This window comes from Delphinus delphis, chromosome 1 (assembly GCF_949987515.2).
Source record: "Delphinus delphis chromosome 1, mDelDel1.2, whole genome shotgun sequence".
NCBI lineage: Eukaryota > Metazoa > Chordata > Mammalia > Artiodactyla > Delphinidae > Delphinus > Delphinus delphis.
In genome coordinates, this window is record NC_082683.1 from 158480560 (window position 1) to 158495027 (window position 14468).

Sequence of the window (14468 nt, forward strand, 5' to 3'; positions counted from 1 at the left end):
TGTCATAGAGGCTTGGTGGAGGAGATTGCAGGAGCAGCATATTAAAGATCTAGAAGTCAGCAGAAAAGAAAATGAGGGCAGAGTACCAGGCAGAGAGAGGAGTATGAACAAAGGTAGGAAATGGGGAGTAAGTGGATGGTTTGAGCACTTAGGTGTTAAACAGAATTATTAACAGTTAACATCTATTACATGCATACTTAGCATATGCTTACATACATATTCTAAGTATTTACAGTATTCTGTGGATAGAGTATTACTTCCATTTTATTTTTAAAATAAAATTTTATTTATTTATTTATGGCTGCGTTGGGTCTTTGTTGCTGCGTTGGGTCTTTGTTGCTGCATGTGGGCTTCCTCTAGTTGCAGCAGGAGGGAGCTACTCTTCGTTGCAGTGCGCAGGCTTCTTACTGCGGTGGCTTATCTTGTTGCAGAGCACGGGCTCTAGGCACACTGGCTTAAGTAGTTGTGGCGCACAGGCTTAGTTGCTCCGCGGCATGTGGGATCTTTCCAGACCAGGGCTCAAACCCGTGTCCCCTGCATTGGCAGGCAGCTTCTTAATCAGTGCGCCACCAGGAAGTCCCTACTTCCATTTTAGAAAAGAAAAATATCTTCTGTCCTTAGGGACACTAAATAAGTTACCCAAGGGCATTTAGCCAATAAAGAGTAGAGCAAGGCTTTGTTTTGGGGTCTTTCTGGATGCAAAGTCTGATGTCTTTTATAATTACCATGTTATATTAACCAAACTTGGCTGCTCATCAGAATCCCTTCCGGTACTTTGTAAAAATACGGATTCCTGGCCCTACCCAGGATACTGAAACAGAATTTCCAGGCCAGAGCTTATAGCGACATATTTGCAGTAAGCTTTTAGGTGTATGTTCTCATATAATTGGCATGGTACTGGTTTTCTCACCCTTGAGAATCACTGCATATGACGTTAAGAGCAAGACAGGAATAGCTCACTAGATCAGACAGATTTTCCTATGTATTGCTAAGGATCTTTGACTTTATCTTGTAGGCGATGGGGAGATTCTGAAGGGTCTTAAGCTGGAAGTGTTGTAATCAGATATGCAAATTATGCACACCACCACTTTAACCATATGAAGGATGAAGTTGAAAGTACGAGATTGCAGGCAATAAGAACCTATATGTTCAGATTTCTGTCTTTACTGATTTCTTCCTTTTTTGCCCACAAGCATTCTCAAATCTCTAAATATTTTCTTCTCTTAGTCCTGCCAACCTTTCAGTTGTGTGTGTTTCCTCTTTATCCTTGCTAAAATTGTAAAAGAAACAGCTATACTTAATGCCAGCTTTCAATCAGTTTAAGAAATATCACTTCTCATTTTCTCCATTTACTGCCTCACCCTTAACAATCCAGCTTTCACCCCATTACCCTACGTCTTCTCCAAGGTCATCTTTCATTCAGTATTCATTGAATGTTATTTGGAAGTATGATCCTTTCTCAGATTTGATTTGAAAAAAATACCTGGGATCTAAGAAAGGGATCTAAAGGAGTAGAGAGGGAGGAGACCTTCAAGATGACAGAAGAGTAAGACGTGGAGATCACCTTCCTCCCCACAAATACATCAGAAATACATCTACATGTGGAACAACTCCTACAGAACACCTACTGAATGCTGGCAGAAGACCTCAGACCAACCAAAAGGCAAGAAACTCCCCGTTTACCTGGGTAGGGCAAAAGAAAAAAGAAAAAACAGAGACAAAAGAATAGGGATGGGACCTGCACCTCTGGGAGGGAGCTATGGAGGAAAAGTTTCCACACACTAGGAAGCCCCTTTGTGGGCAGAGACTGCGGGTGGCAGATGGCAGGAGCTTCGGAGCGATGGAGGAGAGTGCCGCAACAGGGGTGCAGAGGGCAAAGTGGAGAGATTCCTGCACAGAGGATCGGTGCTGACCAGCACTCACCAGTCCAAGAGGCTAGTCTGCTCATCCGCTGGGGCAGGTGGGGGCTGGGTGCTGAGGCTTGAGCTTCGGAGGTCAGATCCCAGGGAGGGGACTGGGGTTGGCTGTGTGAGCACAGCCTGAATGGGGGCTAGTGCACCACAGCTAGCCAGGAGGGAGTCCGGGAAAAAGTCTGGAACTGCCTAAGAGGCAGGAGACAATTATTTCGGGGTGCGCGATGAGAGGGGATTCAGAGCACCGCCTAAACGAGCTCCAGAGACAGGCGTGAGCTGCGGCTATCAGCGCGGACCCCAGAGACCAGCATGAGACGCTAAGGCTGCTGCTGCAGCCACCAAGCAGCCTTTGTGCAAGCACACGTCACTATCCACACCTCCCCTCCTGGGAACCTGTGCAGCCTGCCACTGCCAGGGTCCTGTGATCCAGGGACAACTTCGCCGGGAGAATACACGGTGTGCCTCAGGCTGTTGCAATGTAACGCTGGCCTCTGCCACCGCAGACTTGCCCCACTTTCTGTACCCCTCCCTCCCCCGCGGCCGGAGTGAACCAGAGCCCCCTAATCAGCTGCTCCTTTAACCCCATCCTGTTTGGGCGGGAACAGACACCCTCAGATGACCTACAAGCAGAGGCGGGGACAAATCCAATGCTGAACCCCAGGAGCTGTGCAAACAAAGAAGAGAAAGGGAGATCTCTCCCAACAGCCTCAGGAGCAGCAGATTAAATCTCCACAGTCAACTTGATGTACCCTGCAACTGTGGAATACCTGAATAGACAATGAATCACCCCAGAATTGAGACGGTGGACTTTGGGAGCAACTGTAGACTTGGGGTTTGCTTTCTGCATGTAATTGGTTCCTGGTTTTATGTTTATCTTAGTTTAGTATTTAGAGTTTATTATCATGGTCAGATTTGTTTATTGATTTGGTTGCTCTCTTCCTTTTTTATATATATATATATTTTTTTTTTCCTTTTTCTGTTTTTGTGAGTGTGTATGTGTATGCTTCTTTGTGTGATTTTGTCTGTACAGCTTTGCTTTTACCATTTGTCTTAGGGTTCTGACTGTCTGTTTTTTTATGTATAGTTTTTTTTTCTTTTCCTTTTTTGGTACACGGGCCTCTCACTGTTGTGGTCTCTCCCGTTACGGAGCACAGGCTCCAGACGCGCAGGCTCAGTGTCCATGGCTCACGGGCCCAGCCACTCCGCGGCATGTGGGCTCTTCCCAGACTGGGGCATGAACCCGTGTCCCCTGCATCGGCAGGCGGACTCTCAACCACTGCGCCACTAGAGAAGCCCTTAAGTATAGTTTTTAGTGCTTGTTATCATTGGTGGATTTGTTTTTTGGTTTGGTTGCTGTCTTCCTTCTTTCTTTTTTTTAATTTTTCTATTATTAATACTTTAAAAAAATTTTATTTTAATAACTTTATTTTATTTTATTTTCTCCCTCCCTCCTTCCCTCCCTCCCTCCCTTGCTTCCTTTCTCCCTTTTCTTCTGAGCCGTGTGGCTGACAGGGTCTTGGTGTTCAGGCCAGGTGTCAGGCCTGTGCCTCTGAGGTGAGAGAGCCAAGTTCAGGACATTGGTCCACCAGAGACCTCTTGGCTCCACATAATATCCAATGGCAAAACCTTTCCCAGAGATCTCCATCTCAACGCTAAGACCCAGCTCCACTCAACGACCAGCAAGCTACAGTGCTGGACACCCTATGCCAAACAACTAGCAAGACAGGAACACAACCCCACCCATTAGCAGAGAGGCTGCCTAAAATCATAATAAAGTCACAGACACCTCAAAGCACACCACTGGATGTAGTCCTGCCCACCAGAAAGACAAGATCCAGCCTCATCCATCAGAACACAGGAACTAGTCCCCTCCACCACGAAGCCTATACAACCCACAAAAACCAACCTTAGCTCCTGGGGGCAGACACCAAAAACTAAGGGAACTATGAACCTGCAGCCTGTGTAAAGGAGACCCCAAACACAGTAAGTTAAGCAAAATGAGAAGACAGAGAAACACACAGCAGATGAAGGAGCAAGGTAAAAACCCACTAGACCAAACAATGAAGAGGAAATAGGCAGTCTACCTGAAGCAGAATTCAGAGTAATGACAGTGAAGATGATCCAAAATCTTGGAAATAGAATGGAGAAAATACAAGAAACGTTTAACAAGGACCTAGAAGAACTAAAGAGCAAACAAACAATGATGAACAACACAAAAAAGGAAATGAAAAATTCTCTAAAAGGAATCAATAGCAGAATAACTGAGGTAGAAGAATGGATAAGTGATCTGGAAGATAAAATAGTAGAAATAACCTCAGAGCAGAATAAAGAAAAAAAGAATGAAAAGAACTGAGGACAGTCTTAGAAACTTCTGGGACAACATTAAATGCACCAACATTCGAATTATACTGGTCCCAGAAGAAGAAAAGAAAAAGAAAGGGACTGAGAAAATATTTGAAGAGATTATGGTTGAAAACTTCCCTAATATGGGAAAGGAAATAGTTAATCAAGTCCAGGAAGTGCAGAGTCCCATACGGGATAAATCCAAGGAGAAACAAGCCAAAACACATATTAATCGAACTATCAAAACTTAAACATGAAGAAAAAATATTAAAAGCAGCAAGGGAAAAACAACAAATAACATACAAGGGAATCCCCATAAGGTTAGCAGCTGATCGTTCAGCAGAAACTCTGCAAGCCAGAAGGGAGTGGCAGGACATATTTAAAGTGATGAAAGGGAAAAACCTACAACCAAGATTACTCTACCCAGCTAGGATCTAATTCAGATTCGACAGAGAAATTAAAACTTTTACAGACAAGCAAAATCTAAGAGAATTCAGCACCACAAAACCAGTTTTACAACAAATGCTAAAGGAACTTCTCTAGGCAGGAAACACAAGAGAAGGAAAAGACCTACAATAACAAACCCCAAACAATTAAGAAAATGGTAATAGGAACATACATATCGATAATTACCTTAAATGTAAATGGATTAAATGCTCCCACCAAAAGACAGCGACTGGCTGAATGGATACAAAGACAAGACCTGTATATATGCTATCTACAGGAGACCCACTTCAGACCTAGGGACACATACAGACTGAAAGTGAGGGGATGGAAAAAGATATTCCATGCAAATGGAAATCAAAAGAAAGCTGGAGTAGCAATTCTCATATCAGACAAAATAGACTTTAAAATAAAGACTGTTACAGGAGGCAAAGAAGGACACTACATAATGATCAAGGGATCAATCGAAGAAGAAGATATAACAATTGTAAATATTTATGCACCCAACATAGGAGCACCTGAATACATAAGGCAAATGCTAACAGCCATAAAAGGGGAAATCGACAGTAACACAATCATAGTAGGTGACTTTAACATCTTGCTTTCACCAATGGACAGATAATCCAAAATGAAAATAAATAAGGAAACACAAGCTTTAAATGATACATTAAACAAGATGGACTTAATTGATATTTATAGGACATTCCATCCAAAAACGACAGAATACACTTTATTCTCAAGTGCCCATGGAACATTCCCCAGGATAGATCATATCTTGGGTCACAAATGAAGCCTTGGTAAGTTTAAAAAAATTGATATCATATCAAGTATCTTTTCTGACCACAATGCTATGAGACTAGATATCAATTACAGGAAAAAATCCGTAAAAAATACAAACACATGGAGGCTATATACCTCCATGGCAATATACTACTTAATATACTACTTAATAACCAAGAGATCACTGAAGAAATCAAAGAGGAAAACAAAAAATACATAGAATCAAATGACAGTGAAAACATGATGACCCAAAACCTATGGGATGCAGCAAAAGCAGTTCTAAGAGGGAAGTCTATAACAATATACTCCTACCTCAAGAAACAAGAAACATCTCAAATAAACAACCTAACCTTACACCTAAAGCAATTAGAGAAAGAAGAACAAAAAAAAAAAAACAAAATTAGCAGAAGGAAAGAAATCATAAAGATCAGATCAGAAATAAATGAAATAGAAATGAAGGAAACGATAGCAAAGATCAGTAATACTAAAAGCTGGTTCTTTGAGAGGATAAAAAAATTGATAAACCATTAGGCAAACTCATCAAGAAAAAAAGGGAGAAGACTCGAATCAACAGAATTAGAAATGAAAAAGGAGAAGTAACAACTGACACTGCATAAAAGAAAGGATCATGAGAGATTACTACAAGCAACTATATGCCAATAAAATGGACAACCTGGAAGAAATGAACAAATTCTTAGAAAAGCACAACATTCCAAGACTGAACCAGGAAGAAATAGAAAATATGAACAGACCAATCACAAGCACTGAAATTGAGACTGTGATTAAAAATCTTCCAACAAACAAAAGCCCAGGACCAGATGGCTTCACAGGCGAATTGTCAAACATTTAGAGAAGAACTAACACCTGTCCTTCTCAAACTCTTCCAAAATATAGCAGAGAGAGGAACACTCCCAAACTCATTCTGCAAGGCCACCATCATCATGATATCAAAACCAGACAAAGATGTCATAAAGAAAGAAAACTACAGGCCAATATCACTGATGAACATAAATGCAAAAATCCTCAACAAAATACTAGCACACAGAATCCAACAGCATATTAAAGGGATCATACACTATAATCAAGTGGGGTTTATCCCAGGAATGCAAGGATTCTTCAGTATACTCAAACGAATCAATGTGATAAACCATATTAACAAATTGAAGGAGAAAAACCGTATGATCATCTCAACAGATGCAGAAAAAGCTTTCAACAAAATTCAACAGCCATTTATGATAAAAAATCCTTCAGAAAGTAGGCATAGAAGAAACTTACCTCAACATAATAAAGACCATATATGACAAACCCACAGCCAACTTCATTCTCAATGGTGAAAAACTGAAACCATTTCCTCTAAGATCAGAAACAAGACAAGGTTGCCCACTCTCACCACTGTTATTCAACATAGTTTTGGAAGTTTTAGCCACAGCAATCAGAGAAGAAAAAGTAATAAAATGAATCCAAATCGGAAAAGAAGTAAAGCTGTCACTGTTTGCAGATGACATGATACTATACATAGAGATTCCTAAAGATGCTACCAGAAAACCACCAGAGCTAATCAATGAATTTGATAAAGTAGCAGGAACAAAATTAATGCACAGAAATGTCTTGCATTCCTATACAAAAATGATGAAAAATCTGAAAGAGAAATTAAGGAAACACTTCCACTTACCATTGCAACAAAAAGAATAAAATACCTAGGAATAAACCTACCTAAGGAGACAAAAGACCTGTATGCAGAAAACTATAAGACACTGATGAAAGAAATTAAAGATGATACAAACAGATGGAGAGATATACCATGTTCTTGGATTGGAAGAATTAACATTGTGAAAATGACTATACTACCCAAAGCAATCTACAGATTAAATGCAATCCCTATGAAACTACCAATGGCATTTTTCACAGAACTAGAACAAAAAATTTCACAATTTGTATGGAAACACAAAAGGCCCAGAATAGCCAAAGCAGTCTTGAGATAAAAAATGGAGCTGGAGGAATCAGGCTCCCAGTCTTCAGACTATACTACAGAGCTACAGTAATCAAGGCAGTAAGGTACCCGCATAAAAGCAGAAATATTGATCAGTGGAACAGGATAGAAAGCCCAGAGATCAACCCATGCACATAGGGTCACCTTATTTTTGATAAAGGTGGCAAGAATATACAATGGAGAAAAGACAGCCTCTTCATTAAGTGGTGCTGGGAAAACTGGACAACTGCATGTAGAAGAATGAAATTACAACACTCCCTAACACCATACACAAAAATAAACTCAAAATGGATTAAAGACCTAAATGTAAGGCCAGACACTATCAAACTCTTAGAGGAAAACATAGGCAGAACACTCTCTGACATAAATCACAGCAAGATCCTTTTTGACCCACCTCCTAGAGAAATGGAAACAAAAACAAACAGTGGGACCTAATGAAACTTACAAGCTTTTGCACAGCAAAGGAAACCATAAACAAGAGGAAAAGACAACCCTCAGAATGGGAGAAAATATTTGCAAATGAAGCAACTGACAAAGGATTAATCTCCAAAATTTACAAGCAGCTCATGCAGCTCAATATCAAAAAAACAAACAACCCAATCCAAAAATGGGCAGAAGACCTAAATAGACATTTTCTAAAGAAGATATACAGATTGCCAACAAACACATGAAAGGATCCTCAACATCACTAATCATTAGAGAAATGCAAATCAAAACTACAATGAGGTGTCACACCAGTCAGAATGGTCATCATCAAAAAATCTAAAACAATAAAGCTAGAGAGGGTGTGGAGAAAAGGAAACCCTCTTGCACTGTTGTTGGTAATGTAAATTGATACAGCCACTATGGAGAACAGTATGGAGGTTCCTAAAAAACTGAAGCTAAAACTACCATACGACCCAGCAATCCCACTACTGGGCATATATCCTGAGAAAACCAAAAGAGTCATGTACCACAATGTTCATTGCAGCCCTACTTACAACAGCCAGGACATGGAAGCAGCCTAAGTTTCCATGGACAGATGAATGGGTAACAAAGATGTGCCACATATATACAATGGAATGTTACTCAGCAATAAAAGGAAACGTAATTGAGTTATTTGTAGTGAGATGGATGGACCGAGAGTTTGTCATACAGAGTGAAGTAAGTCAGAAAGAGAAAAACAAATACCGTATGCTAACACATATATATGGAATCTAAAAAAATAAAAAAGGTTCTGAAGAATGTAGGGGCAGGACAGAAGTAAAGACACAGACATAGAGAATGGACTTGAGGACATGGGGAGGGGGAAGGGTAAGCTGAGAGGAAGTGAGAGAGTGGCATGGACTTATATATACTACCAGATGTAAAATAGATAGCGAGAAGCAGCCACATAGCACAGGGAGATCAGCTTGGTGCTTTGTGACCACCTAGAGGGGTGGAATAGGGAGGGTGGGAAGGAGACGCAAGAGGGAGGGGATATGGAGATATATGTATATGTATAGCTGATTCACTTTGTTATAAAGCAGAAACTAACACACCATTGTAAAGCGATTATACTCTAATAAAGATGTTAAAAAAATAGGCTATAAAACTGGTTACAGTTGGAACAGTTATCTTCAGTAGGAAACAAAAACTTAGGACCCCTACGTCCTATTTCATTGTGCCATATATTAACGTAAAATTATACAATTTGTTGTCTTTTTTTTACACCTCTTACAAGCATTATAAAACTTACACATAAAAAATTTCAAAGATTCAAAGCTTCCTATTATGCAGAATTACAGATATATCAATCTTAAATGCCAACTCTTGTATATGATAATATTTATTTGTAACCTAAGCAAGTTTTTAAAAGCAATGAGAAGAAGAGTAATGTAGCTAAAAGAATAGAATCTTTGAAGCCATACAGACTTAGGCTTGAATCTTTAATTTCTCATTTACTAGATATTTGTCCTCAAGTCACTTATTTAACTTTTTTAAGCCTCAGTAACATCATCGTTTACATAAGGATATTAATGCCTAATTCAGATGATTTTTGTGGGAAATAATTATAGCAGCTCACACCTACGAAGCACTCTCATGTGCCAGAGTTTCTATATACATTGTTCCCTTTAATCCTCACAGCAGTGTTGCAAGGTAGTTGTCGTCATCGTCATCTTGATCATCACCATCGCCCCCACTTTATATATGAGGAAACTGAGCCTTAGGGAAATCTGGTACTTTGCTGTAGCTAGTATGACCTTGTGGATTCAAGCCAGTTCTCTCTGATTCCAAAGCTCTAGCTTTTAGATAAAATCATGTATATAAAACCCTTGGATCTGATATATACTACATGTATAAAATTTGTTCAAACCTATTCTCCATACCCATCCTGCAAATGAAGCTAAAATGTTCCATATTTCACATTTTAGGATACAAAGTAAAGGCAATCCCCAAGTTACAAATTCCCAATGTAACAGAATAAAAATAGCTTATGTTTTCGAGTGCTTATTATGTGCCCAGCACTTTACATAAAGCATTTAATGCCCATGGTGGCTCTATGGAATAAGTAACTCTCATTAGCTCCATTGTACAGATTGAGGACTAGGGCACAGAGAGGTTAAGTAACTTGTGCAGGGTTACATACTACCTTGGCAAAGATGGGATCTGAGTAGTGCGTCCAGAGTGTATGGACTACATTATTTATAAATATGAATACAGTGCCTAGTATATAAGGGATGTCCAACCAATATTTGTTGAGTAAATGAATAAACTAATGAATGAAACAAACATGGGCTCTCCTTTACCCTTTTCACTCTAAGCCTCCAGTTAGTAACTAACTTATTCTGGAAGCACCATCTGAAATTATCTGAACTGCTGTTTCTTTCCCATCATCTTCTTCATTCTTTCAAGAATTATATAATCGCTGTATTTAAGTTCTCAAATGTGGCTAAATATGGTGGTGTATATCTGTAGTCACAGGTGATTAGGAGAGAAAGGCTAGAAGCTTGTCTGAGCTATAGAATGCAATGCTTATTGGGTATTTGCATTAAGTTTAGCATCTATGTGGTTATTCTTTTTTTTTTAATCATTTAATCATTCATATAACAACTTTTATTGAGCACTAAGTATCCACTATGTGTCTGCTTTGTACTATGGCCTGGGGTTATAAACGTGATGAGAACAGATGAAGCCTCTGACTCTACTGAATTTACAGTCTAATGGGGGTCAGCGTCCGGGGCGGCGGGGGGGGGGGGGGGACAGTCAAACAATTACAAAGTTTTGGGGAAACATAGGGTGCAGTGAGGATACATTCATCATCTATTCTCTGGATCACTGTATGAATCTTCTAACCATTTATTTGCTTCCAGTTGAGTTTTCCTTCTAGCAGCAAGAGTGATCTTCCTTGATTATAAATCTAGTCTGATACTCTGTACTTTATAAATCCTAACTTGATACCTATTGCCCTTAGAATAAAATCCAACTTCCTTTAGTACGTCTTAGTAAAAACGACCCTTAATAATGTCGAGTTTGTCCCCACCTTGCAATCTCTCTTCTAGTTACATCCAATTATAAGGAAGTAAAGGAGCAAAAACTTGAACTTTTCCTTATGCTTTTTAGTTTCTTTTCTGAAACTGTAGTACAATTTTGTTTCTTGTTACTTTGAATTACTTTTTAAGGAAGAGAAAGATAATTGACCAAAGTTAACATAAAGGATATGATTTTTTGTTGTTGTTCTCTGAGGCATTTTATTTGCATGTATGTATTACATCCCTAGAAAAAGAATCCAAGGATTTTCCCTCCTGTGTGTTTTCGTCTTGCTTCTTCGTGGTCCATGATGCCAGCTGAGGTTGTCAGTACACTGAAACCAAACTGACGGGATGGGAGCAGGTTATTCTGCCATTTTTCTAGATCTTTGAGTTGCACATCAAACCTGGGGCTGATCACACTTAGCCTGCCTGTGAGGTTCACAACAATTTTCCCAGCCCTGTGATCATCGATGATTTCAAATTCGCCAATGTAACCATGCTTCATCATCACAGTTAGGAACCTGACAATGACTTTGGAGCATGACCTAATAAGAACCTGTTGTTTGCCTCTCTTTTCGGCATTGTCGATACTCTTGAGAGCATCAGTCAGGACATTCATACGCACCATTATGGCGGCATGGAAAGATGGTGGGAAGAGCAAGGATATGATTTTTAAAAGCACCGTTAATTAGTATTAAGAATTCATGGGAAATGGAGGGTACACAACAATTGAAAAAAGTATTCCTGTTTGTTGACACTCTTAAAAATACTGCTAAGCTTCTTATTTTATCAAAATAGATAAACCTTCCATCAGTATACAATATATTTAAAAATACATAAGATACTCTGACATATATTACAGTTGTTCTGTTATAAAAATGTTCTTGTTAACTAGTATTTCTGATATTATTTCATCATCTGACCGTCTTGTAAAACTGCTTATTTCCACATATGGTCATTCCATATTTTGCTAAATGGGCACTCTATAAAAAAGTAACATTTTTTAGAACACCTGCTGAACATGACATTTCTGTGAAATTAAATATATTCTTGCTAATATTTTCCCCAAGATTCACAAAATTGCATATACCTCACTGAAAAGTTACATATTATATTTTAGCTTTATTTAATTTTTGAGATAACATTTATGATATTGAATTAGATGTAACCATGAATTAAATAGACAGAATTACTTGGATTATCAACCAAGCTTTTTTTTTTTTTTTTTTTTTCCTGGCTGTGCCACACCGGGGATCTTAGTTCTCAACCAGGGATCAAACCTGGGCCACGACAGTGAAAGTGCCAAGTGCTAACCACTGGACTGCCAGGGAATTCCCAAGCATTTTTTGACATATGTTAAAGTTATAGTTTAAACATATTCCATAGCAAGAGATTTGTTATTTCCAGAGCACATTTATGAATTATGACTTTACTTTTCTATTGATATGACTAATAAAGAGTTAAGTTTAAATGAGACTTTATGCCTTATGAAGGAGGACTGTGTATGGATCTTTTTTTTGTTTCTTTTTTAAGACCTACATAAACACATTTTTCATTAATGGTAGCCTTGGTCAATGCAATGCTTCTTAAAAACAAAACCAAAAATAAGTGATTAGTCGACAGTAGAGAGCAATAAACCCTGATCCATGGCAACATAAACACATTTCAGAGGAAATTTTCCCATTAGTTGAAAGGGCTGCATGACTTCTAAATTTTCTTTCCATTCTACGTTCTGAGGTTTTTAATTGATTTTTTTTTCTCTAATGACCTAAATATGTCATCAGCCAAACACTTCATGGAAGTTTCTCAAAAATTTGCCTAAAATCTTAATCTGGTGTGTTAATAACTAATGAACACATGATGGGCCAACTTAAGTTAAATTAGTACCAACTTACAATAATGTTACATATACACAAATTTTAGAGAGAAGTACTTTGATTACCAAGATACTTTTAAAAATTCGTGATAACACACTTGATCACATTACATTTAATTTTAATAAACTTATAGGTAAAAAAATCTATTCCTTAAAACAATCATTTCCTTAAGTACCTCATTTGTTATATTCTAATAATCCTAAAGATTTTTTCCTGATAAAAGTTATTTTTCCATAAAATATTTTAAAATCAGAGACATTATTTCCATTGTTGTTTTGAAATACTGATTTGAACAATGTAAGTTGCCAAATATTTTTGGCAAACATTCACATCCATTGTTGCAAAGACACATTGTTGTACTTTCATTTAATTTGAATAGTTTAAATATATTTTTTCTGACAACAGTAAAACTTTTTAAAGCTTCCATTAGGCTGTTAACATGAAAATAGTTTAATAGCTTTCTGACTTGTTACCATGGTATTTTAGCCCTTAATGATGAGGCCAGATCTTATATTTTGGCAGTAATATACATAGTCTGGCTTTTTTATTTTCAAGATGAAGAATCTAAATAAATAAAAGAAGTCAGGGATACTTAAAAAAAAAAGATCACTAGTCAGAAAAGGGCAAGAAAGGGAAAGTGATGCTTTCATTTCAGCTTGTTGGTTGGCTTAACTACCTGGAACCTTGGATAATAGTATTCAGAAGGAGTATTAGAATTGTTAAACCCATTTTAGTCTCTAAAATATGTATGCCCTTTAATTTTATAACCAAAAAGACATTTAAATTAGAATGAAGTGTATTATTTACTGTGGTGTCTACTCTATTTAAGATCTGTTTTTCTTACTTGTTTTGAAATACCATAGGTGCTATTTTCTTCTTGGGCTCTGGGCTTACTCTTTCAGGTAGCATTGTCAGCTACCAATATGACTGTTGGAGTCTGTCAGAGTAATTGTATTAAAAAAAGCCAGCCTTGCCTTATTTTAATCTATTTAAATAATAGACTATTTGAAGGTTTTAAATAAATTGTTTTCCTCCGTAAGACTTCATTCATGTTAGCCTCATCAGTTTGAAGAGTCTTGATCCTGTGATACAATATTTTGAAGCGGAAACTTCTTTAAGCCCAGATTCAACCACAACAATTAGTATCTAATACATATATAGCCCTTAATATGGATCAGGCATTAATCTAAATTCTTTACACATTTTAATGAATGGAATCATTAACCAAACTTATGAAGATGATGCTATTATTTTTTTTATCGTGGCAAAAATATATGTAACATGAAATTTTTCACAGCCATTTTTAAGTGTACATACAGTTCAGTGACATTAAGTACATTCACATTGCTGTGCAGCCATCATGACTGGCCATCCCCAGAACTTTTTCGTCATACCGAACAGAAACTTTTATCCATTAGACAATATCTCCCCATCTCCAATGCCCACCCCCCAATCCCTCCCGTAATCCTCCCCGCCCCCGCAACCACCGTTTTACTTTTTGTCTCTTAGACAAGAAGAAGTAGACAATCTGAATGGGCCTATATCTATTAAAGAAATTGAATCAATAATTAATAACCTCCCAAAACAGAAAGCACTAGGCCCAGATGGGTTCACTGGTGAATTCTACCAA

General features: G+C 38.1%; 2 protein-coding genes across 3 annotated transcripts in view; one reads left to right on the forward strand and one right to left on the reverse strand.

Moving 5' to 3' along the window:
- Positions 1–14468, forward strand: part of EFCAB2 (EF-hand calcium binding domain 2) — a 129259-nt gene that overhangs the window by 43186 nt on the left and 71605 nt on the right. The window lies entirely within an intron of this gene.
- LOC132414485 (small ribosomal subunit protein uS8-like) lies at positions 11132–11589 on the reverse strand. Its single transcript, XM_059997074.2, has one exon. The coding sequence runs from the start codon at positions 11587–11589 to the stop codon at positions 11206–11208; it is 384 nt and encodes a 127-aa protein (XP_059853057.1). The 3' UTR covers positions 11132–11205.